The sequence below is a fragment of the Podarcis filfolensis genome (genome assembly GCF_964270895.1).
Source record: "Podarcis filfolensis genome assembly, chromosome: 2".
In the NCBI taxonomy this organism is placed as follows: Eukaryota; Metazoa; Chordata; class Lepidosauria; order Squamata; family Lacertidae; genus Podarcis; species Podarcis filfolensis.
In genome coordinates, this window is record NC_139605.1 from 25,574,058 (window position 1) to 25,599,823 (window position 25,766).

General features: G+C 44.8%; 1 protein-coding gene and 1 long non-coding RNA gene across 50 annotated transcripts in view; one reads left to right on the plus strand and one right to left on the minus strand.

Moving 5' to 3' along the window:
* Positions 1-25,766, minus strand: part of MAGI1 (membrane associated guanylate kinase, WW and PDZ domain containing 1) — a 458,236-nt gene that overhangs the window by 36,009 nt on the left and 396,461 nt on the right. For all 49 annotated transcript variants that reach the window (XM_083600323.1, XM_083600324.1, XM_083600318.1 and 46 more), the window contains 2 exons: positions 19,991-20,022; positions 7,320-7,536 (listed from right to left, as the gene is read on the minus strand). In XM_083600323.1, coding sequence (XP_083456449.1) covers positions 7,320-7,536; positions 19,991-20,022 — 249 coding nt within the window. The remainder of the gene's footprint in view (positions 1-7,319; positions 7,537-19,990; positions 20,023-25,766) is intronic.
* On the plus strand, positions 19,891-24,087 carry LOC310757481. Its single transcript, XR_014545252.1, has 3 exons — positions 19,891-19,963; positions 21,098-21,184; positions 23,960-24,087. It is a non-coding gene; the product is annotated as an uncharacterized lncRNA (long non-coding RNA).

Here is a 25,766-nt window from a genome sequence, read left to right on the forward strand (position 1 = left end):
TAAAATTCATGACCCTAAATTTGCCTTATTCTCTTGAGAACTCTTAATCTCTGAATAGGTAAAGGATACTTCTTGGAAATGATCAAGCCAAGAATTATGTCACTCATTATCACTTACAGAAATAGCATTTTTAAAGCAGTACGATGGTATGCAAAAAACCAGGTGGCATGACCTTTAAGGGGAAGAAGGCAAACAGCAGCTTATCATCACAAGCCCACCATTTCTTAGAAGCTGCCATCTTAGTGGACAAGGTTCATGGAAGAAAAAGGTTCTTTGTTTTGCCTTTTTTTTAAGGCATGGGCTTTAGCATAGTTTTACAACATTCCAATAGGATTGGCACACATCCAGACTAAGTAGTAATAATTATTCCCATTCCACTGAGGGAAAATTGTGACTGACTGAAGATGACGGACTGTGTGACTAAACTGTGATTTAGATCTTGGTACTGCAAGACTCAGAGATGACCGTGGTCTCTGAGACAAGTCTAAAACAAGGTAGTTCTTTCTGTCTCCACCATTAAAGGATTCCCCCACAAGGGAGGAATTCAGCACCACGCTCTTCTGAGCATTCTGTCAGCGCAATCTTTTCCCCCTCTCCTCCCTGCCTCCCTTGAGCTGCTCTGGGGTTTCTCCTGACTCTGCCAAGTGACTTTGGGGGAGATGCATGAAGCGTGGAGAAAGGTGGGGGGGGGGGAAGACCCATGGCACTAGCGGGAGCCCCTGAATTGCCTTTTGCTAGCTTACCAGGTTAACTGAATACAGGCCAAATAAACCAACTTCATGTGTAGGACATGAAGTGATATAGTCCTGTGTGTTCAACTGAGGAAACAGCAAAGAGATGAGGCTTCATGGCTCATGCACTGGAGAAGGTCTTAGAAATATGAATTAACCAGTGGGACCTGCAAAAAAAAAGTTGCAGTGCAAGGGTACTCATTGTTCAGGATTCCGTCCACTCCTTCGGCCATTTTAATTTATTTATTCTTTTATTTTGCTCTTGCAGACTTTGGGGTTCCCCCCAAAGCCTACTCGCCTGAGTGTGCCTGGTTCCAGGTTGGCTGCAGAAGCAGCAGTATTCCTAGCCTGGGCATTGGAAATAGAGGAAATTGTGCTCCTGCTGTCCTTGGATTATTCCACACCATAAACTCCTGGAACCTCCAAGGCCCTGGAGCATCCTAAGGACCAATGCCTAATTCCCTCCTAGGTCTCAGTGTCTGGCTTTGTTTAGGTGCAAATATTTACTAGAAAGGTTCCACTAAAACTGCCAGCTTCTCTGGTAGCTCTTCCAATCTCAGATGTCTGTTGATCCCACCTAGAATCTATCCTCCTATTACAGTTAAAGAACCAAGTAGCATCTTAATCCCTGCAGTCATGAATAATGTCCCAGGTTGTCAATTTCACACCAGCAAGACAGTAACAGCACTAAGAGGTGTTTTTTTTTGGGGGGGGAGTTGGAGAAGGGTGGGTGAGGGGAAGACAGTTGAACCTAAAGTGGGCATGTGGAAAACCACATGATCCAAACTCCTTTAACAACAAACAAACAACTCAGCCCACTTTAGAGCTGTGGTGTTAAACAGGGTCTCTCAAGTGCCTCCTGGGGCTGAATCCTGCACCGCCAGCTGCTTCTGTGGGAGCAGCTCACGTCCATCAGAAGCAGCTTGGCTTGTTCTTGCGCAGGAGTACTTCTGCAACCTGCCTGGCGCTTTAAGAAAGAGGGAGCCACTATTTTTATTCTGCAGGATTATGTTATTGCCAGTATCTCCGTCTTAAATAAGGAAAGGACTGTGAGTGAAAGTCACTTCTGGGAAGACTGCCAGGATGGAGGCAGAGGCACATTGCTCCTCACCCTTCGAGGACAGGCTCATTTGCCTTTGCAGAGAAGACAGCATCCTTAATATGATTTATCTCCCGATGCCTTGGTAGATTTCAAACATCAAATACCAATGCAGATCTCCTGCATGGATAGGTGTAACTCACGAACAGGCTACAACCAATAAGCCCGTCTTTTAACAAGAAATGCTTCAACTGAATGCTGGCTTAATGACCAAGGCAACAGTGGGGCAGAAGCAGGACACCCACACATGATTTCTGCTTGTTAAGAATTTCCCTATCATTAGCTGAAGTCAGGTTGTGCTCAGAATGCCTTTTTTAAAAACTCCAAAGTCTGAGAAGTGCTTAAAGGAAAGCCAGGTGGGAAATGAACACTGAGCGCCAAGGCTTTTCTTTTTATCACCCCCTTTGCAAAAGAAGGCCACTTTGCAGAATTTTCTCCAGCAATTTTTTTTTTAATGGCAGGGACCATTTAACAACCCTTCCCTGCCACACAAACACAGTAACTTGGAATGAGATTTGACCTGGAATATCATGGAGGATGTTCCAAATGGTCCAACATGCAGCAGCAAAGAAAGAAGGGAAAAGAGGTGGAGAGACTGAAAGACAGGGAAGCTGTGCTACTGCAACGACAAATGGCGAGCCCCAGCCCAAAAGACTATTGGAGAATTTCTACCCCACTGAGAAATTTGGTAAAATGGCCACTATTAATGTCAAGAGGCCATTTGTGCTCTGCTCTAGAGAAATGACCCTTGCAGTTCAGTGAACGTCTGCAGTCTCTGAAATGCGACAGTGTTTGAAAGATAGTTGGGAGACTGCATGGAGGCAGCTGGTGACAGGAAAACTCTCAAAATTCAAATTGGTGTCCTTCTGGATTGTTGTCCAAATCAAAATTAATCACCACCGACAAATAATTATCAACTGGGGAAAATCATCTTAGACACGCAGTGCTTGAATTAATAGTAAAACGTGCATGTCAAGGTTACCATACCCTCATAAATTTTTTGCCTGAAAATTTGGAATTACTGAACTGGTGTTGACTTATTTAACCTATGGCACTGGTAATTTAATAGTACATGGTGTTGATTTTTGTTTAATCAACACATTTTAAGAAAATTATCTGTTTGGGATCAAGCTCTTTAAGACAATGGTGAATTAAGGGCTGAATCCAAATTTTATCAGGAACTCTAGGTCCTAGCTTTGTGGTGCTAGCTGGGAGTGCTTGATCTACTGCCTATTCAGAAGGTTCAAAGACAATTTTCTGAAGGATAACCTTTCCCTGGGTCTTCATATTTTAGGTACTCCTCTTAAGTTAATCTATGAACCCATGGAATGGCCTGGTTGTTCAGAAGGGCCCTAGTACATCCAGCATTCAGTTTCCTATAGTGGCCAGCCAGAAGTCCCATCTTTGATTTCAACCTGGGCTCTTCTTGCACCTTCAGTGAGAATCATACCTTTCCACCTCTCCATTTCTAAGCAAATTATCTGTAAGATATGAAGTTGTGTGGTTTGCAACTGCAGTAGACTAGAAAGGAGCTGGTCCCCAACCAAACACAGTAAGCTAGCGAAGGTCAGTGAAGCGCAAGGTGTCAAGTGGTACAGTGAGAAGCCAACGGAAAAAAGGTATGGGATGCATGCAGAACTTCAGAAATAAGTAGTCACTTAAAGCCTCCAAACTATTTGCACATATAAAATAATATAATTTGCACATGCAGCAAACCTGTGGAGTGCTACTGAAATGCATAAAACTTGCCATGTTGGTGGACTGGCTAGGAAGCAGTTGTGTCCTGCAGCACATTCCCAAGTTAATTTTTTTTTTAAAAAAGGCAGAACAGGCAGCAGTTAATACTGCTGAGCTAATCCTAATGACTAATTAGATAATTTCTAATTAACTGTTTAGTTGGTACTGAATAGCTGCAGGGGGTCACAGACAATGACAATGTGAGCATCCAGCTGGGGAAGGGGGGAATCCAGAGCAGTGGACGTAGTAGGACAAGAGCACAAAAACCTTCACAAGTGATGCCACCGCCAAAAATGACAAAAGGACAGTTTATTCCCTCCCGTATTATCTTGTAGGGCTTGCATGTGTCCAGATATCTCACCGTTTTGCATTTCCCTGCTGCTAAACAGTAGGCAGCCAATGCACAATTTTCATAATATGCATCCTGAAATTGTTATCTACAGTCCAATATGTCAACCAGAGATACTGTCTGGCCACTACATATTTTTGGCTGTAAAGACTGAAGCATCTAAAGTGGTATCAGGAAAAAAACCCCCACTTCCTAGACCCTCATTCATTTCCTAAGTAAATCCCCAAACTTATCGGGACCAAACCTTAAGTCTGCCATAGGCTGGGGGGACCGCATTAGAGAGGCCCTGGCCCCCCAGGAAAGGGAAGCCATTGATCTGCAAATTAAATTGCTAGAACCACAAAGGCGCTGGAGAGCAATCTCTCCCTTCTTTTCGCTGGGTTGTTTTGGCACTGCATCTGAATGCATCGAAATGACGTGCTGATCTATCTCCAAGGTTTTAGTGAGTTCATCCATCCATGCAGGCCTGCAGTTTGAAATGTGGGGCTGCTGAGGACTTTTTACTTGGTTAACAGTTATGTCCCACTCTGCCAAAGTCGGTCTCTTAAAAGGCTCGGGCAAGGGAATCACTTTAGAAGAATCTACCGTGAGAGCAAGAACCCCCTTTCTTTTTAAAGGTGGCCCTGGAAGAGTCTGCTCCACCTTCTTCAGCCCCAAAGTGGAAATAACTTTTAACGTTAATGGGAGGAACTCCACCATTTTCAAGAACCGCCCTGCCCCAAACCCCAGCCACTTGCAAAGCATTTGCGCAGTGGTGCAAGCAAAAATACATAGACTGGTCCACAGTGGGAATCTCTTGGCTATTAATATTCCTCCGGACTGTACCTGAACAAGACTTGACGACCTTAAAATGCCCTTTCCTCTATGCTATCCAAACTAGGCAAGGCTTCCCTGTCGTCTGCACATACTGCATTTTTTGAGAGAGGCGTCCTTGCTGGTGCCTTATCCAGTACACAGATGTCCCTCGTGGAACTTACATAAGGTACTGACCACCCTGACCAAAGTGCCTCTTGGACCACTAGCCTCCATCGCCCTGTGGCTAACTTTCAAAGTGGCATTTCTCAGAGCGTAGCTGAGTTGGAGGCACTGTGGTGCTAGGAGACCTGTTTCTTCAGGCAGATAAGGAAGCCCTTTGCCAAGACCCCTTCCACATACCCCAACTCAATTCTGCCTTTCATAGAGCCCAAGAATTAGTTTTGCTTTTGTCCTAATCCATCTCACCATACAAAAAAGGTGTTGCACTAGTAAAGCATGAGAAGGGCACTCAAGACACAGCCGATAAGATGAAGCAATAGCCTACTTGTGAATAAACAGTACAGCTGCCACCCTGCTCCTAGGTAAGGATGCTCGTCTTTGACAAGGTGAATCCTCAGTGGCTGATCAGCAAAGTTCAAAACCAACATTAGAGCTCCCTTCCTTGGAATGACTTCTACTGCATTAAAAAGTAGCAGGCATCCTGTTTCTAAGAATTTAAAAATGCTATTATTGTGGGCCACAGAGGCCAGTCACTGCAATAATTTTCATGGGGTGAAATCCAATGCTACCATTCTGAAGAATGGCTTCTGATGCAACAGAGGCATAAACTAATGCATGAGAAGGAGATGTGATTTTCTTTCTTTCTTTGCCAACTCTCTCTTTCAATGCAGCTCCCTGCAGCCCCCCACCCCCCACCTGAATATCCATTTCATAGGGCTGATGGACTGGAAGGTGGCAGGGAGGACTGAAGGAGGAATCAGAAGGGGGGGGGGGAAACCCTCTCGTCTTACATTAGCAGATGCCCCTGCTAGATCAAAAGTAGTCCCACGAACAAAATGGGGGCACGAGATTCTGTGAAAACAATTCCTGAGAACAGAAGATCGTGTGAGGATGGGTTGTGTATCCATGCCATGCCCAGAAAAATAAGAATAGAAATGAATGTTGTGAAGGAAAACAGAAGAAACACAAGATATCATGCTGCTAAAATACATTTTCCAGTATTTTCCCAAAGCCTCGGCTTCCAGGTTCTTCCCTTTTCTTTTTTTAATGACATTTTATGTAACCGATTCAACTGCTCAGCCATTCAGATGACTCCAAACTATGCAGAAACGCCAAGTCTACAAGGTGAGCAGCATTTTGTGATGGGAGGTTGCCTGAGAGCTGCTTCACTCTACGGGATGCCACATAACTCTACAAGTGTAACTAATGCTCTACAGATTGCAACTGAAGAGGAAAAGGAGGTTGATTTTCTTTGAAGAAAAGGGGGTTGATTGAAACCCATTTTGTATTCTCGGAAGCAAATCAAAACCCTGCTGAATTATTAGTGTGGTGCATCTATTAATAACTGACAATAAAAGTTGTTTACTGTATCTATTCGACCTCTGCATTGTTGAAATAGCGCACAACGATAAAGGCGAGCATGGCTTGGCAGCATGTGGGTCAGCTAGGCAGTGCTGTCATTAATTTAGCAAAATTATTCCTTTGGCCTTAACCTTTATGCCTGCAAACAGTGAGACTGAAAACTTTTGAAAGGACTTAATACAGTGCTTTTCTTTGGGGGGGGTACACAGGGGTACACATACCCCTAAACATTTTGTGAATCTAACTTTGGCCTCGCTGAGGGCAGTATTTCAATATGAGTAGGAAAATGAGAGTACCCCTAAAAAATTTTTTTAGAAAAAACCACTGACTCTCTATATATATGAATGAAGGAATAACTGAATAGGCATTGAAAGGGCATGGCGTTCCTACAAGTTGCCAAGCCATACTACAATACAGTGAGGCTATATTTCAACTACTTCATGAATTAAGAGCTTAGAAGGATTGGGTCCACAAGTGTCTGCAGCACAAAGCTTGGAAAGCAATTTGTGCGACCTCTTATATTATGCTTGTCTGACATTTCCCCGTTCAGAAATTGATTTCTTTTAAAGAAGTAAACGCTGAAGGAGAAGAAAAGATATCAATACTAGCATATTGCGCCGCAAAGTTCATAGAATCATAGGATTGTAGCGTTGGAAGGAGAATCATCTAGTCCAACCCCCTGCAATGCAGGAATATGCAGCTGTCCCACATGGGGAATCGAACCTGCAACCATGGAATTATCAGCACCATGCTCTAACCAACTGAGCCATCCAAGCTGACAGGAGCCAAAGCTCCTTCACCACCATCAAAAAACGATTAATGTCAACCGCATGTAAACTGCTGGTCTCTCTGGCTTCTTGGCATTGTATTCACTCACCCCATGCCCATCTCCAGCAGTGCTCAGCTTTGCTCACTTTCATCCTATCCAGAAATGAATAGACATATCTATATATATATTTTTTTCCATTCTAGGGGTGGGGAGTGTGAACTCCCCTTAAACCAAGAGTTACAGAATGCAATGATCTAGAGCAGCTGCCAAAATAATGAAGTCTCCTCTGATACTCACGTCGGCTTTCATACATGCTCCTGGACTGGGCCCAGATTTTGAATGGATCTGGCTTCTTCTGCCCAGCGTTGTCTGGCTGCTCCGCAGCTGGTGCTTCGGTGGCAGGGTAGTCGGGAAGCACCTGGGTGCTGCGGACAGGTGAAGCGGTGTGGGTGCTGTGGTGGCTGGAGACACTGTGCTGAGAGCTGTTTTGGCTGTCTTTCCTTTCAAGTGGTTGCTGTAAGGAAGGAAGCCAGAAAAGAAGGGGGAGAGGGAGGGGGAATCCCAAGAAGGTTAATGGCCTGCAACTGAGCCATTCCCCCACTGCTTTTCCTCTACGTTCAGCATTTCTGCGTGCTCCTGCGTAAATACATAAAGTCCCTCTTTGGGCTTCTACCATTTCCAGTTTGTGCTGAACGCAGGTGAATTTCCCCAAGGATAGGCGGACGGAGTGACAGGGGGATGCACAAAAAGGGAAAGCCATTCATCACATACACAGAGAGAAAACCATGCAAGCTTTCATATGCCGACACAACACAAATCAAGGTATCCTTATGCATTAGTATCTCCATATGTTTTCGCCCCCAGTTAAGAACACAATCTAAAATCTAGCAGCGGTGCAGAACATCAGTCAGAACTGGACAAGACCAGATAAATAAAAATGCTTCCTTTGACATGCATGCATGCTCATGCGCATTCAGGATTTCTCATGCATGCAGCCCAGCCTTTTGCCTGCCACCAAAGCCAGGCTGACCAAGACCTGTGCTGAACCTGAAGAAGTAGACAAACAAAACTCCCTTACTAGAAATTAATCTGATACAGGCCCCCCCCCCCCCGTTTTCTGTTCTGAACTCAACTTCCTCTAGGGAAACTCTGTTAGACACACACACCACACACAAACCATGCACCCTCCATGTGAAAGCCATGCCCCATACTAATGGACCTGCGGCCAGATCCAAAGAAGGGGGTTGCAAATTCACGCAAGATGTGATGGAGATGCAAGAAACAAAATGGACCAAGAGCCACATCAGATGAAATTCCCAATCAGATGAAATAACTCAAAACCAAAATTTGGGAGTAAAGAAGTTAGGAGAAATTGGGCTGCATACCGTACTTAAAACTGCCACAAGACTGAAGCATGCCAAAATTCTTTGCAACCTAAGCTCCAGTAAATGGGCAAGCGGGAAATTTAAATTCCCATGTCTCAATTTCCCTTCACTTCCATCAATTTCTATCAGAACATGAAGCATCAGACTAAAACTTCATTGTGGGAATAATGTTTGACAACTCTAGATAACTGCAACTTTTGGACAATACATTTTACATAGCATTGTCTATCTTCTTTTTAAACTTAGTGGTTGACCTGTGCCCTTTCTAAGGTCACAAGACTTTACAATAAGCCAGTACTGGAGCAATGTTATGTCCCCATATTGAAACATTGCCCCATGCAGGTATTGAGAAGTATCACATAAATTACAAATAGTAAGTAGAATTCCCATTTTAAAAAAAAACAAAAAACCAACCCAGTGGTTTTCAAACTCTTTACTTGGGAAATCTCCGTCTATCTCTGATTTATCTGCCAAGGAACCATTGTGGAGGATTCCAGAACATTTCCCGGAGGTATGCTTAATGCTTAAGTTCATGTGGAGTGCTCAACACTCCTTTCGGACATGGTCACCTTCCAATGGAACACAGCATGCTCAACAACGCTCCCAATCCTTTCCCGCAGCAACTCCTTGTAAGCGGAGAGCAGTAATAAAAGGCAAATTGTCATTCAGGGAAGCCTGCTTGCCTTCACTAATCTTCTTGAGGACACTTAGCTAGGATTTCCAAAGAATTCCCAACAACAGAGCTTGAAAAATACTAAATTAAGCATCTGACTGCTCAAATGTTCTCCACGTCCCCTCAAAGCATAAACATAATTTCGTATTAACAGAAGAGGACGCGCACCCAACAGATAAAACACATGTAAATTACAAAGACTGCAGGCTGGAACCAAGACCTCTTTCATAAGAGATACAAACAGAAAAACAGGGCTTAGTTAAAACAGGCCTCTAATTTTGCAGCCCTATTCGTGAGCTACAATGGGTCTCTCTTTTCTGGCTGCTCTTTAGGGGAGCATCTGTAAATAGAGCGAAATATTCATCCAGCCCATCTCAGCAGGACATCGGGCAATGTTGGCACATGGAATCAGGGCCAGCCCAATACATTTTGGCACCGGAGGTGAACCACAAAATGGTGCCTCTCCTCACCAGGGAAGAAGGGGTGAGTGAAGATCTAGACTGGGAACAAATCAACCTTACCCAATGGTTGAAGTGGGAATCAAAGCTGTCACGGTGGGAAGGGGGAGTGACTCTATTGGAATCACATTGAGAGGGTGTAGACCCTAGGAGACTCCAGAGGACATCCGCTGCCATTTCCTCCCTAGGGGTGGGAGGAAACTAGCAACTGCCCCTATGAATCCTGCCGCCCGAGACAGTCACCTCGCCTTGCCTCATGGGTGGGCCGGCCCTGCTTGTGATAAACCTCCATGCCATTCCCCAACATTCGTCCCAATCTCGGTGGAGCTAGGAAGAGATAAGCCTCCATTCTCTGGGTGCTACCTTCTCAGTAAGAATCACCTTGATGCAGTGGTAGCCAATTAAGGTGAAAAATGAAGAGAGAGCTACACATGTCAGTGGAACGTGCAACGTGGCCCTTCCTCCACAGTCTCTACGTGAACTATACTAAATACTAGCAAGCAGGAGCAGAGCTGGGCAGAGAAAGCAAAGTAGCGTTGACTACTGCCACTTCACTAGAAGCTCTTTGTGACCGAAAACACTGTGTTCTATTTAACAATAGTTTTGAATATAGCTGTTGGTTGGAGGGGCGTGGCAACTCCCGAGAGCAGAAATTGCTTCGGAACGCTTTATTGAGCTTTATTGATGTCTGCTGAAGCTCTTGACCCACCAATGGCATTTCTTTAAAATGATATACTCTCAAGTGACTTGAATTTGAAATTAACTCTCGACTTCAAATGACATTTTGAGCGGCGTCTGTGATATCTCTGATTTCTCCACCCGTGCTTTTCAGGTGCTTTAATGCTGTCGACAATTTATTTCCCCAGCAAATATGGCTAAGAACAATAATATGGAAGTTTGGGACAAACACTGTGAAAACCACCTTCAGATACAGACAAATGTTCTTTTATCGAGGTACGCTAGAATAAGACACTGCAGATGCCCTTTTGGGTGTCCACACTCTTGCCACAGGAGTTATAAAGATGGGAACAAACCCCCATCTATAAATGCATATGCCAAATTTCAGGATGGTTTGAAATGCACTCAGTCATTTTGAAAGCTGGGTAGCAAAATAGGAAGTAAAAGATTAGCCCAGCCTTGCAGATAAATTGGGGTGGAGGCAGTTGTTCAACCAATCCAGTCACCTGAGTCTTTCTCCCTCATCCTGTTCCCTCTCTTTTGCAACTCCAAAATACAGTGAAGAAACTATTTCTCTCTCTCTCTCTCTCTCTTACACACACACCCACCCACACCGGCAACTTTTAGGACCCAGGTGCTGTTTCTCAAGAGGGCAGCCAAGGGGCAAAACAGCCTCAATCTACCTTTCCCTCTCTCTCAGTAGCAGCATCACTATGGAGGCTGAACAGGTAGATGTTCATTCTCCCTCTTGCTTCCCTTTACTGAAGGAAAGCAGGGAGGCAGAGAAGGGAAGAGAGACCAATCCATCTGCCAGCTCAGTTCCACTGGTCCAGATTGACCCCGTGTCTGTCCTTATCCCTTGCAGAGAGTCTTTCTTCTCTTCAGTCAAACAAAAGAGAGGTAGTTGAAATTAAAAAAATTGTCCAGTAGCACCTTAGAGACCAACTAAGACTTAGTTGGTCTCTAAGGTGCTACTGAACATTTTTAAAAAAAAAATTCAACTACGGTACATCAGACCAACACGGCTACCTACCTGAATCTAAAACAGAGGTAGTTTCTGTATCCACCCACTGCTGGGGAAGAGTCACTCCAGGGAACTAGAGTACCTCTGGCAACCAAGCATCTGTTTATTTTTTAAAAGCCGGCTCATTCAAACTTTTCCCTTCTAAGAGCATCACAAACCACTAGTTTATTACTGTTACATTACGAACTTGTATGTTCCTCCATAGTAAAGGTAAAGGACCCCTGGATGGTTAAGTCCAGTCAAATGGTTGGCTAAAAGGTTCTTAGCGTAATTCCAATCGCCACCCCAATGAACTTCCATGTCATGCTTTGCATCTTCCCCTACCTAGATGTATAAAGGTCCACCTTCTCTACTGCCCACATGAGATGTGTGGAAGCTTTCTTCAGCCCAAGAGCTATGTTCTCGGGGCAACCTTGGTGGTGGTCCTACATGCTAATGGCGGGTGTTGCAAGAGACAAAGTTGGGCAGCGCATTGGATATGACTCTTACGTATTGGCTATCGTCTAATAAAGAAAAACTCAGGGGTTTGTATAAACACAAACTGTTGCATATATTTAACTAACCTCTTACCTGAGACCTGACTTATATACATCTGGGCTGGTGAAAGGCTCCATGAATGGAAGTGCTGTGGGCGCTTCTCCCTCCTGTCCTGTATGAACTCGTTTTATTATCCTGCCTTTCCTCTAGACCAGTGATGGCCAAACTTGGCCCTCCAGCTGATTTGGGACTACAATTCCCATCATCCCTGACCACTGGTCCTGTTAGCTAGGGATGATGGGAGTTGTAGTCCAGAAACAGCTGTTGGCCATCACTGCTCTAGGTGACTTAGGCCAGAGTACATGGTTGTTAAGATGACTTGTGAGCTGGTTGTTCCACAGAGGGGCCCAATCACACTAAGGCACCCTTTGCATCATTCTTCCCCCTCCGCTGCATCAGCAGAGCTACCACGAGCTCAAAACTTTCCTGGAGCATGCAGCTTACACATCACTTTGTCTTTGGGGTGGGAAGGGGGTACCTGCACCACATCAAGCCTCTGAGCGACTCAAGGGTGTACTAAATGATATGCTTTTGATCAAATAAATTAAAAATAATTGGTTTTTTTAAGGCAGCATGAACTGGGGGCTTACATTTTAACACACCATGTGAGGCTTTTCTCCTTTGAGACGCTGCTGCAGTGGTATGGCAGCCACTTTCCCATGGGTTTATTTCATGTGGCTACTTAACATTGAAAGGTCTGCCTGTATGGGTGGGGCCCATTTCATGGGTCCTTACCACATGGCAGAATCTGGCATTAGACAGGGTGAAAGGGGACACAGTTTACTCTGTCCATGTGGTAGCAAGTTTTTATTTTAGAATGATTTTAGCATGCATTGCAAGTGGGACATGTGCACACTCTGGGGGGCTAGAAACATTTCTCCCATTAGATACTGTCCCTTTTTAAGTCAGCCGTATTAGATGTTAGGCACCCACACTGGACACACAGAGAAAAGAGAAGCTGCTTTTAAAGGCTGAAGATCATTTTTGTGTGTGTGCAGCAACCTGTTTATACAGTCAAGGCAGAAACTTCATTAAATTGGAAATGGAGAGATACAGAAACACATATTACCAGCCCTCATAAATAAATCCATGAAATGTGTTTTTCCTCTCACAAGAGATCATTTCTTTGAAATCTGCAAATCTAGATTTTGTGTCATAAGACTAAGCAACAGAAACCATACTTAAGAGAAATTAAAAATTAAGATAATGTGGAAACGCCAAACAATTCACTGAATTTTCACATATAAGTCTTCAGGGGAACATGGGAAGCAGCGTTATATTGACTCATACTACTGGTACATCTATCTCAGTATTATCCACACTGCAAGTGGCTATCCAGGGTTTCAAGCAGGGGCCATGGCCAGGCCCAACCGGGGATTACTGGGGATTGAACCAGGGACCTTCTGCATGCAAAGCGGATGCTCCCCTAAGCTGCCACAGTGGTTTATCCCACTTCACAAGATGCATCATATGGGCAGGAAGGGGCCACTATTGTAAAGGGTGGCACAGGAAACACCTAAGAAATACTGGAGTATTTAAATAAGGTGCTACTAGTCTGTCTTACTTTTACTGATGTAAGGAAGAGTGCAAAGGGTCGTTTTATTTTTATACTTGGCTAGGAGAGAGAAGAAATGCCTCCTCGTGTCCACACTGGGATATCCTTTCAGATGTGCCAGATATCCAGTTGTGATCTGTGGACTCTTATTTCAAACCCTGACCCAAGGAAGTTCACTTCTGCCACAAAGCACATAATCAAGTGCGGTCTGCAGATAAAATTGACAAGTTGTCTGTCTCCAAGGTTGCTAATCTACTGTCACGCCTAGTCGTCTCACTTCATCCAAGACCCTGTTTCTTTCATTTTGTATATTTATGGACCGTATATATACTGTACACACACAAAATGACACACCCATCATGGTTGAGGAGTGGAAGAGAGCCCATAGTTGTAGGAATCCATGGGAGATGCACAGAAGGGAATTGTGGGTGTCCCAAGAGGGCTTTGTCAGCAAAGGATGGACTGCCCAGTATCAGAAGATGGGAGAGGGATTTGTTCCCTAAACTCAGCAAGGTCCCTAAGAACATCACTTCACTTTCTGCTTTTTAAGTGAGTGGTATCCATTCATGTCTATGGAGAAAAGTGAGCAGCAGTTAGCATGCACTCATTAGAGGACCCTAAGTGTCCTGAAGGAGGACCCACCCTTAACAGTATCAGGTGGGCATAGCAGCAGCAAAAACGCCTATCATATTAGTAAGTACTGCAGCCGACTCTGACCGTTTTAGTTCCCCCATATACCTCTGGAGCAACACTATGTCACGAGCTCCAGAGGAGGGGTGTCAGAGAATTTAAAGTGGCAAGTGCAAACCTTTTCTTTGCCAAGTGCTGAGAGGCCTGGTTGGTTTGGCAGCGGACCTTCCTAAGGGTGCTGCCCATTGACAAACGCCCAGTGCTGTGGTTGGCCAACATCGGAGCAGCATGCATCATCCAAGCACGGTAGGGTGCAATGGAAGCTCTAGTCCAGTTGTGAGGTGACCATGCTATGGGAGCCAGGGGAGTGTGGCATGAATTCATCTCTCTCTCTCTCTCTCTCTGTGTGTGTGTGTGTGTACACACACATATAACATAAACATATTTGTTGATGTGCAAAAGCTATAGACAAATACGGAGGATTGCAAGCAACTAACTTTTACTGAGAGTAGACCTAATGAATGTAATAGATGCCAGTTGATAATGCTCGTTAATTTCAGTGGGTCCATTCTGAGTAAGCTGAATATTGGCTACAACCCTTCAAACCACTGCATTGGTAGTAAGATGAACTAGATGACCACTGAGATCCCCTTCAACTCTTATGCTTCTGCATAGTAATGATGTTGGTAACATTCTGTGTACTTTAGTGTCACCAGAGATTTTGACTGGGATGGGAGGGGGGAAGTGAATGGAACCAAGATACACTGCAGCCAAATCTCTAATGCTTCTCCTTTCTGTAAGCTGAAACCATGCAGCAGTGCTACCCTACAGGTCTGCAACAAATTATTGGGCTAAAGAAGTTTTTACCTGATGTTGTGATACATTCCGAACATGCTGCTACCTAGAAAAGCGTAGCAGTGCTGAGCATCTATAGGAGAATGGATGAGGGCTCAGTAGACATATTAGCAAGTGACTACAATGAGATTCAAATGAAGGCCACTTTCAGCATGATAAACATTGTGAGAGAGGAGAAGGGGTGCAGCATATTTTCTTAAAGGAAAGCTACCTTCCCCACTCATTGTCTCCCTTACTAGAATTTGGGTTGCAAACTGATAATGCAGCAGTCCTCTTTGAACAGCTCTCTTTCCCCCAGATCGTCAGCTGTCTTGGGTATATAGTTCTTGGTGGACTACTCTTGGTTGTTTTTCATTCGCCTACGGACCCTCCTTTCTTCCTGTACTGCAAAGAACTATCGGCACTGAGATTCCCAGCTGCTGGGGTCTCAGACCGGCAGCCGCGATCTTTCTTCTTCCATTCACACATCCATTCATTCATAGGAGGCGAAAGACAGTTGGGTCTTTGTGGAATGGGCTGACACCAATATTTTGGATCGTGGCAGCTGGGAATTTAGCTATTGGCACAGGCGGGTATTCCACAACAGCTTGCCAGTCTTAAAACAGGCTCGTGGACCCTCCTGGAGAAGAGGAAAATTCAATATTGTACTTCTTGTTCACTTTTTTGAGGGCCACATTCCCTTGTGGGTAATCTTCCAGAGGCCATTCTGGCTAGACAAAAGACTCAAGGAGGGCACGTAGCAAGTGGGATGGAGTCAGGGGAGGGTCACAGCCTGGGGTGCATCCTAAGGGCCAGATAAAGAGGTGTGGGATTAAAGTTTCCCACCGCTGATTGGCAAGAGACAGCCTGCACATGCATGATAAAGGGAAATGATCCTTCCACATGTTGATGTCTCGACAGGCATCTTTTATTTTCTTTAGAAAATCTTGCTACTTAATTTGAAATCACAGGTGCGCAGGGGTAGATAGGACGCCTTAGGAGGCAGGTGCTTCTATGAGATTTACTGGAACCATATTTTCCTGGCAGTGCTATACTTGCAAGGATGCAAGGCTACTTCTTAAGGTCTCAAGAAGGCAGCTTCTGCATGTGCCATAGAGGGAAATGAGGGGCAGATGGGGCTTATTAATTTGGGAAGGCAGCCCATCTAAGAGAAGTAAAAATCTGATCCTAAACCTCCACTGCTTTGCAGGGTATCTTCAGGAGAAGAAAAGACTAAGGAGTAAACCCCACACAAATCTGGAATGGAGTCCCTAAAATGGTTGATGGTGCCTTCCGGCGACTCCTGCAAACCAAACATATAGCCCTGCTTACCCATCAGTGAGGCCAAGAGGAGGGTCATCGCCTGGGTGGCCCGGGACCTCCATCCACACTGCCCAGGCTTGCGCCCCGGGGAGGTCACTTTGGTGATGCTAATGCAGCAGTTTGACTCCCCCCACCTCTTGAGACAGATGGGAGCCAATAACAATACATACATAGTTTGTGTCCTGGCATCAACCATACTGATACATTACATGCAAATTTGGCCTTCCAGTGATAATCATTACCCGCCAAATATGGCCTAGTTCACATGATGTGCTAAGAGACTCCCTAGCTTAGCGGCCCTCCGAACCTCTCTCTCTGGCCCTTGGCCCTCTCTCCAGGCCACAGACCCTCTGCAGCCAGACCCCCTCCTCACTGGTCCTGTTTCACATTGTACTTGAGTGTTTTTGCCTGGCTCCTTGAACTTTGATAATGGCTATTGCTTGCCTGAATGGAGGAAACAGCGGTGTATTTAAGTGTGTACAGAATCTAGCCTTCTGCACCAAGGGGGAAAAAAATCTGCATTCATTGCTCTGCCCAATTTTGCCTCTGGCCCCGCCCACCACTAGTATGCAGATCCCAGAAGGTAATGGCTGAAAAAAGGTTTTCTACCCCAGATGTAGTGAGGCCACACAAACATGTAGGCTCCTGGAGAGGGGATTGCAGCCACCTTTGCTAGTCCGTTTTGCTGCCACACTGCGGTGAGCTAAATCAAGGCTTGGCTTGGTGCATCCTCCAACTTGGGACTCTTGGTTAACTGGTAAACTGTGGCCATGAACAACTCCTGGCTCCAGCTGATGGCTAGTGAGTAGCGGGTCCTTCATCACAAGTCCTCGCATGGACAACACACGAAATCAAACCTTGGCTTAGCACAGCACAGCAGCCACAAGAACCAGGGCAAAGGGGCAGCGGAATCTTATCTGGGAGGCTGCAAGTTCATGCAGTCTCACTAGGTCACGATTTGTCTTAGGATGTTGTGTGAACCAGGCCTATGGCTGATCAGTGGCAGGGGCAGCAAAGGAAGGGTCAAGCTGAACTTTATTTGAATTTAATTCAGAGGAGGAGGATGGAGGGGTGGGGGTGGGGAGAGAAGAGGAAGATTCCCCCACCCCTTTTAATGCCGCAAAGGGCGTCTACACATTGCTCATAGCAAAGGAGCTAATCTATTATTGATCAAGAAATAATTAGTGTTTTAAGGGACTCCTGGAGAAAAACCGGAAAGGTGGAAGGCAAAAAGGAGCACGACCACAAGACCACGTAAGAAGCCTCAGGGGACTTCCGAGGGCTGACGCTTGGCATTTGCGTGGTCTGCGTCATCACACTAAGCTGTCAACATGCAGGCTTCTCTGAATAGCAACAGCCAGTGGAAATATTTCATGGCATTTTCAAGAATTGGATTGAGGGAACTCCCACATGGATTGGCACTGGGCGTAACATGTCCACAGAAAACTTGAACCAATTTGCTGCTCACAGCATTCAGCAACGCCGAAGCTTCTTTATTATTTTTCTACCTCTCCCTTAAAAACAAACAATGGATTGCTGAATATAATACTGTGTGTGATTTCATCTCAGTAAGATATAGGTGCCCTGGATTAGTGCGGACCTGCTCATTTTTCTACAGAAGGATACCACTGTCTGTAAGCACTGTATTATTTAGAAAAGAAAGCAGCAACACCCTCAACACAATAGCATTATAACAGTAGCTGAACAACGGCCCCTTTAGAAATCTCTTTTTAAACAAGGAAAAACTATGTTGGGGGGGATGTTCCTCCTAGAAGAGGATGGGCTCTGACTGGGGTTTCAAAATATTGTGAAGGAAATGAAGAAGAGGTAGAGGGAAGCAATGTGTCATCCAAGGATTCCATTTTCCTTTACTGACAAAAAAAAAAAAATTAAAACAAAAATCCCATACAATCTCCTGAGGTAATCTGAATTCTGTTTGAGGGTGTGCGTGAGAGAGAGAAGAGTGTTGGAGGAATGGGAAGAGAAAGGGCTACAGAACGACACCTGTTTGTAAACAGTCTCTTTGTTCACTAGGGGAGGATTATCTCTAAACGGATTTAGGATCCACACACAGGATTTCAAAGCTCCTAATGTTATCGCCATTCACTGGAGAGGCCGGTTCACGGCAACTCCAAATGACTGGAGGAGATTTTCTATAAGTTGATTGCAGTTGACTGCTTTTTTTCCTCTCCCTCTTTTCTTTTTCCAAATCAACCTTGTTAACCCATTCATTAGATGCGGCTTAATTAACAGGGGCGGTGAGACAAGGACGACGGGAAGAAGATGGGGGAAACGATACCCTTCCCTCAATGTTGGTTTTTGTTTTGTTTTGTTAAGCTAACAGCTATCTCTCCTCTCCCCAAATAAATCTGATCCGCTTTCTACATGTTTTACACACTGGCTTCTATTTTAACCAAAGGCTAAATTCCCCCCTGACTGTGACACAGAAGTAAACCCCATACGGTTTGACATTTGTGGGATTTGAGGCTGAGCGCGAACGGCGCTCTCCTCCCTTGCCAACGTTAATGCAAACTGACAATAGTAGAGGCCCGGGGTCATGTGACTTTAATCAGCGCGGCCCTAAGCCAGCAGAACTACATTAATTATTTCGGGGCTTTCTTTTCCATGGGCAGAGGGGGTGGGGTGGGGTGGGGGGAAAACTTGTATATCAAGAGGAGGAGGCTTCCGCTCAGCCTTCCTCTTTGGGTTGCTTCTCAGAAAAAGGTGGGGCATCGTAAAAGAGCCCCAGAGCCGACCGCCAGGGAAGTTTTACAGCATCTTGCATTACCGCAACAATCTCTCCATCTTCGGAAAACTGGTTGGTTACAGCTCCCCGCCCCCCCTTGCTTTTTCTGCTTCTCCCCCACCACTGCACACTCTTCAAACAAATGGAGAAACTTTCACTCCGCAGCCAGTTAACTCCCTATAATGCTTCTTGATCTGTGTCACTCCCTGGAGTGGCAGAGTCCTCTGTTTTTAATTGTACTTTCCGGACAACAGCCTACAAGCTATTAGCTGGCATGTCAACCAGGTAACCGTTCCACAGAGAAACAAGATCAGGACGGACAGGGGAATATTGATTCTCTCCCCTTCCCCCCCACACTCCCGCAGCCCTCCATCTTTCCTCTAAAAAGGCAATGGGCTGGGGGGGGCGGTTTGAGGGGGGAACCTACACCTGCAGCATAATGCTGCTAAACCCAGGCAAAGCCAACAAACAACAAAGGATGCCCTACAGAGAGCAGAAGAGACCGTCAGGCATGCGAAAAGGCTCAGTCAGGGAACTAGGATGATACCCTTACAAAAAGGGTTCTCTCCCCACCCCCCTCCTCTGTTGCTGCTGTTAGGAGACAAGCTTCAGGAATTCCCTCTCCCCCAATTATCCACCATATAGTGCACGATAAGGCTCAAAACGAGTGTAGCCTGCTGCTAGCGGATGCCATCTGAAAGGAAGGAGGAGTCTCCACGCGCAATTGTGCCAAGAAGGAAACAATGGCATTTTCACGGGCAAGTTAAATGCCTGCGAAGAGCAGTCCACCAGAAGTAAGGCTGAATTTCGTCCAAGCCCACACACCCCTCCGTCTGCCCATCCCCTCCAGCTCGCTGGCCAAATCCTCTCCTGCGCCGCATTCTTCCCCGGCTAGCCCCTGCTCAGCACAAGCCATGCAAAAGCGATCAAGTGCAGCGACAGAACCGCAACTTTCGAACGGAATAAGAACCACCGGGGTGGGGTTGGAGGGGAAGGGGGGTGGGAAAGAGGGGAGCCCCGCGGAACCACACCGTATTTTTTTTAATTTCACATTTCCAGAAACGCCCACCCATGCCTCGGACGAAAATAATCAAACAGGTATAGTAGCTCTGTAAAAGTGCTTACCGACTTTGGGCTCTTCTTAGGGGCTGGCAGTCCTGGAAAAAAATGGCAACAAGGAGGGGGGGGGGAGAAAAAAAACAACAAACCATTAGCAGCATATAAATCTTTACCTTCCTTAAGGGGGGTGGGGGGGAGAAATCCCTAGGTGTATCATCCGAACGTAGCCATCTGCAGAGTTATGTCAGATTTTGCTCTAGCATCAGAGTTGCCAGTCTGTTCATATCGAATCAAAGCACAGCGTTGGAGGTTTGTGGGGGGGGGGGAGTCGGAGTGGGGAGGGGAAAGAGAGAGAGAGAGTGAGCTTGGAGAAGGGAGGAGATCTATCTGCATTAGCTATGCTGACTTGTGCTGCAGCAGCCTGGAGGCTGGAGAAAGAAATTCACAGACCTCAGCGGCATGGGAAATTGAACACTTGGACAGAATCTCAAACGCTCCCCTGGATTAAGAGGGACTTAGCTCACAATTAAGCCAAGGATATTACCTTTTGACACGGCCGGCGTGTCAAATTTATCAGACCAATTGGAACGGTAGTGCAGAAACACAAGACAGACAGGCAGATAAGATAGATGATCTGCTTCTACATACTTAAAAAAATAAAATAACGCAAGCCTTTTTGGGGGGTGGGGGTGTATGTTTTCCCCACCACAGGCTTAGGAAAGCAAAAGCAGAAGCAAGAGAACAAAGAAGGGTAAGGTTTATCTCTAAGAAGGGTCAGTTATAAATACAGATGCTCCTGGCAAACCCTTTAAGTTTGCTTCCAAGTCCAGTCTGCATGATTATAGGCAGCGATCACCATCAACTAGTTAAGAGTGCAGCAGATTCACAATGAATGCAATGTTATTTTTGGATAGGGAGAGGTGAATGGATGGCCAGGGAGCAGAGGCTGGGAGAGATTTTTTTTCTTTCTTTCATTCTCCAGGGCATTAATGGTGATGAAAATGCAAATGAGAAAGCATTTAATGCTGAGAGGGAAAGCCTAGAGGAGGTTTTACATTTTGGAGACAGACCTGGAACACTGCCGCATATCATTGTTTCTCTGACAGTGGGGAAACTGGATAAAAGGATTCTCTCAGTCCCTGCCATTGGCATTTTCTTTTCTTTTTTTGGTAGCACAATGTCCCATTGGAAATGGAGTTCATGCTTAAGGGAAATGAGTCTTAATAAAGGAAGACAATGTCCCTAAGCAGATGTGAGAAGGTAAGAAACAAATTACTTTAGAAATCCGGGAAACAGGAACCGTGGAGCAAATAGCTAGAAGTGCTGTTTCAACTATGTGTTAAAAACTGCAAAGCAACTCAACAGTGTGAAATCTGCTCCCATTTTTTTAAAAAAACACACACATAACATTATGCTCTCTTTTCTTTCTACTGCTCCTTTAATGCATTAATGTGATAAATAGCTTCATGATCCAATGCTACGCAGAGAATGAAGCATGTTGTGTGAATGAGAAATAAATAATAATAATAATAATAATAATAATAATAATAATAATGTGTGTGAAGAATGGCTTCTGGTGACATGCAACATGATGTCAGATGTCCACAATAAATTCGTATTGGCTTATTGATATATAATGGATCTTTAGGATCAATATGGAGTAGTCAGCTTGTGCTCCTGTATATCAGTGATTTCTAAAACCTTAGAAATCATTGATATACAGGAGCACAAAGCTAGTCCATGATATCAAATACTTACTATATAGGAGCCAAACCTGAGAAATGCTGAACTAGAATGGCCTTTTATACACTGATGCAGTTGTACTAAAAACACTGTATTACATTGCAAATGTTCCATGTCTGGTATTAGCCAGTAACTGAGATATTTGTCTATACATGGTCTTCCTTAAATACAAGTGGGCCCCTGGCAAAATTTCTTGTTGACATGGTGCACCTTCAAGCTTAACACTGTCTAAACATCACCCAATAAGGGCTTCCTTTTGCCCCACCCTCCTCCAGCTCATATGTTCATTTATTTTATTTTATTTTTCCTGGAGTGCACACACAACAGAGGAATCTGTTTGCTGGAGCCACATTTTATTTAGGAAACCTGTCAAGGGCCCTTTCCACAAAGTAGGCTGCTAGAAGGAAAGCAAAGGTGGTGGCCCACAAAAAGGAGCAAAGCAAAAGCACTGTCCAAAAACGCAAGCAAAGAGTTTGGTTTAAATATACACACTGAGAGGCTGAATTCTTCTGACAAGTCACTAGTGATGGACAGTCTACATACAACAGCTTCAGCTGATGAAAGCTGCAGATGACACTGCTAATAACTGAGCATTTACATATAAAGCATGCAAAGCAGCTCATATTCACTGTCTTTTAATGACAACATCCTTAAAATGGGCTGTTACCCATATTGCAGATGAAATGACTGAGGCTCATACAGAATGGGTTGCGTAAGTCCACCTGGGAAAGTTTGAAGTTGGAGGTAAAATCTGAACCAAATACATAGAAGTCCTGTGTCATACTCTTAGCCACTCCACTCCAACAGGTGCACATAACACACACACACACACACACACACACACACACAAATCTTCACTTCACCTTAGACCTCACAATCCCAGCCAGGGACTGAGGGAGAGCCTCCCTCATTATTATTTCCTAATAAAGGGTGTTCTCAGTCCCCGCAAAATTTTCAAGTCCACTTTCAGAGAGAAATTCTAGGATCGAAAAAACCTTTGGTTTGAGAAAGAGTCAAGGTTTTCTGTTTTTTAAATGAAATTTAATTACACATGAGCCCTGTTGAGGAAGAGGGCAGAAAATTTAATTCCATGGATCTGTTATAATAATAGGTCTAAAAATGAGCTGGAAGGATTTGGGCATCGTATATTGTTTTATCTGGGAAGGCCTCTTGACTCGCTTTAGACAAAAAAAAAAAGCACCTCCAAATTTATCTTATGTTACAAAAGATACAAGTGAATATTTTTTTTAAAAAAACGAAGCATACCACAAAACAGTACGGAGCGTATTGTAGATCTTAATCATGTCAACAAACAGGTCGTTTCCTACATAACAAGTTTCCATCAACTGGTGTATGTAAAGTTTCAAACCTTCAACTCCTTACTTAGGTGGCAAGCCTATATCCACTTACGTGGGGAATAAACTTCAATGAACTAAGTGGGACTTACTTTCTAAGGCCCCTGCTTGGGCAGGTCCCTTCATAACACACCTCCATCACCTGCAAACCTACAAACCCTTCACACAGAAAATTTCACAACCTCTCCACACAAAACACATGTGAAGATACTTCTGGCACACTTCAAAAATGCATACAAACTGAGGAACACAACTCTCTCTCTCTCTCTCTCTCTCTCTCTCTCTCTCACACACACACACACACACACACACACTCATTGCGGCCCCCACTTTCCCCTATCTACTGGACCACAAGCCTCCTCAGTCAGGAGTCAGCCATCTTTTTTTTGTAACATGCTCCTCATATGGCACTCACTTGCCTTTACTGAAATTATCTGTTTAAATGAGAAATAAAAAAAAATCACGCTTTTATGAACACACAGTTGATTTTCGCCAAAAAGGAAAGGCAATACTCCCAACAATTTCCTTGATTTTTTTGAGAAAACCTAAATCAGCAAAAAGGAAAAATAGAGGTATGGTGCGGTGGGCAAAAAGGGATGGGGAGGGGAGGTCACCAAAAGGGAAATTTGAAATTAAGGAGAAATGCTTGAAAAGCCATTTCTCAGCTTGATTGATTGATTTAGCTAGCTAGCTAGGTTCTCGCATAGACATTCTAGGTCAAAGATTAGATGGTTGGGACAAATCTAAGCCTTGAAGCAGCTTTCCCGACTTGGCCCCCTCTGAAATTGTTGGACTACTACTCCCGCCAGCTCTAGTCAAAATAGCCAATGGCCAGGAATGATGGGAGTTGTAGTTCAACAATATCAGGAGGGCACAAGGTTGTAGAAGGCTGCCTTTGGCTGTGTTTCCTTTTCAAAGCTTACCTTTCTGTTTCCAGGGTCATCTCAACCTGCTCTGAACCTATGGGGCAGTGTGACACCTAACGCAACTTCTAATTAAAAAGTGTGCGAACTGACTCACTGACCTGCTGCTTGCTTGTGAGAAAGCTTGCAGCTCTACAATGGGTTGGCACTAAGGTCTGCTGCCCTCCGAAACGAAACCATATGTCCACCACACTTGGACAAGGAATTCTAGGAAAGCCAGCAAAGCCACACATTATCTAAAGAGCTGGACCAGGTTGCAGCAAAATTCAGTGCAAGTTCCACCTCTATAAGTTCCTCCCAGTTGTGGTTTCCCATATGTATAGAATTAGATTATCAGTGAATCTGATTAAAACTGCGAGGTGTCGTGTAAATTATAAATGCTTTCTACATATCATAAATAGTAACATTCTCAGAACGTTTTCATGCATTGGATAAATCCCAGAAGCAAGCAGGGTGCCTCAAGAGAGATTGGTGGCTTGCTCAAGAAAAAGTGGGCTCTCTATGAGGCGGTGCAAGTCAAAATGCGGAGCACTGCAAGCACTTTGAGGTAAACTGGCAATCCAGACAGGGGGGTTTGGGGAAGTTTCAGGCCGGAATCTGCTGAAAGCAGAAGGAATGCCTCTCGACGAATGATAGCATCTGAGTGGGATGATGGGAAAAGGGAGACCACCACCGTTATGGACAGAGGACACAGTGGCAGGAATGGTTGTGACTGATAGGTCAAGCTTGTAATCAGAGAGGATGATTGTACCCAGAAAGCTAAACATTTTTAGCTCTTCTCCACAAAAAATATTTAAAAGTATCTAGCACAAAAGGCCACGGGTGGCGCTGTGGGTTAAACCACAGAGCCTAGGGCTTGCTGATCAGAAGGTTGGCGGTTCGAATCCCCGCGACGGGATGAGCTCCCGTTGCTCGGTCCCTGCTCCTGCCAACCTAGCAGTTTGAAAGCACGCAGTGCAAGTAGATAAATAGGTACCACTCCGGCGGAAAGGTAAACGGCGTTTCCGTGCGCTGCTCTGGTTCGCCAGAAGCGGCTTAGTCATGCTGGCCACATGACCCAGAAGCTGTACGCCGGCTCCCTCGGCCAATAAAGCAAGATGAGCGCCGCAACCCCAGAGTCGGCCACGACTGGACCTAATGGTCAGGGGTCCCTTTACCTTTACCTAGCACAAAAGGCCATCGACCTATATCTCTCACAATTTTCAGGATTCTTACGCAGGGGCATCTCTGAAAATGTAATAACAATTGCCCACAAAGCAGGGAGACACACATGCGCGCATACACGCACACCCTAAAACTGAAATGGTTGCCACTGCAGGAAAACCACTGAAGCTATCCTTCTGAAACCTGGCAGAATTCATGCACTCAGAAGAGGTAACCTTGCCTGTAAATTTCATCCCCCAAATAAACACATTATGGAAGTTTTCTTTTCTCTCCCCCACCCCCCAAAAAGCAAGTTAAACTTTAAAGATGCCCAGCACAAAATCCCCTATTTTTCAGTAATTCTGCAGGTTTTATTTAGTTTAGAGACATTTAGTATGCCTGTATTATTTCACACACTTCTGTCAAAAGCAGGAGGGGGAGTGATAGCCATTTTTGATACCTCAATCATGAATGGAGGGAGAAAATGAAGGAGAAATTGGGCAGACTATGGCATGCCTTGCTCTGAAACTGTTTGCCCAAGCACCAAACCGGGGTACCAATAGAAGCTGGTTTAGACTCCTAATATTCTATTAACATGCATGGGTTCACCTTTTATAGAATTGTGTCCTCTCTCTCTCTCTCTCTCTCTCTCACACACACACACACACACACATACAT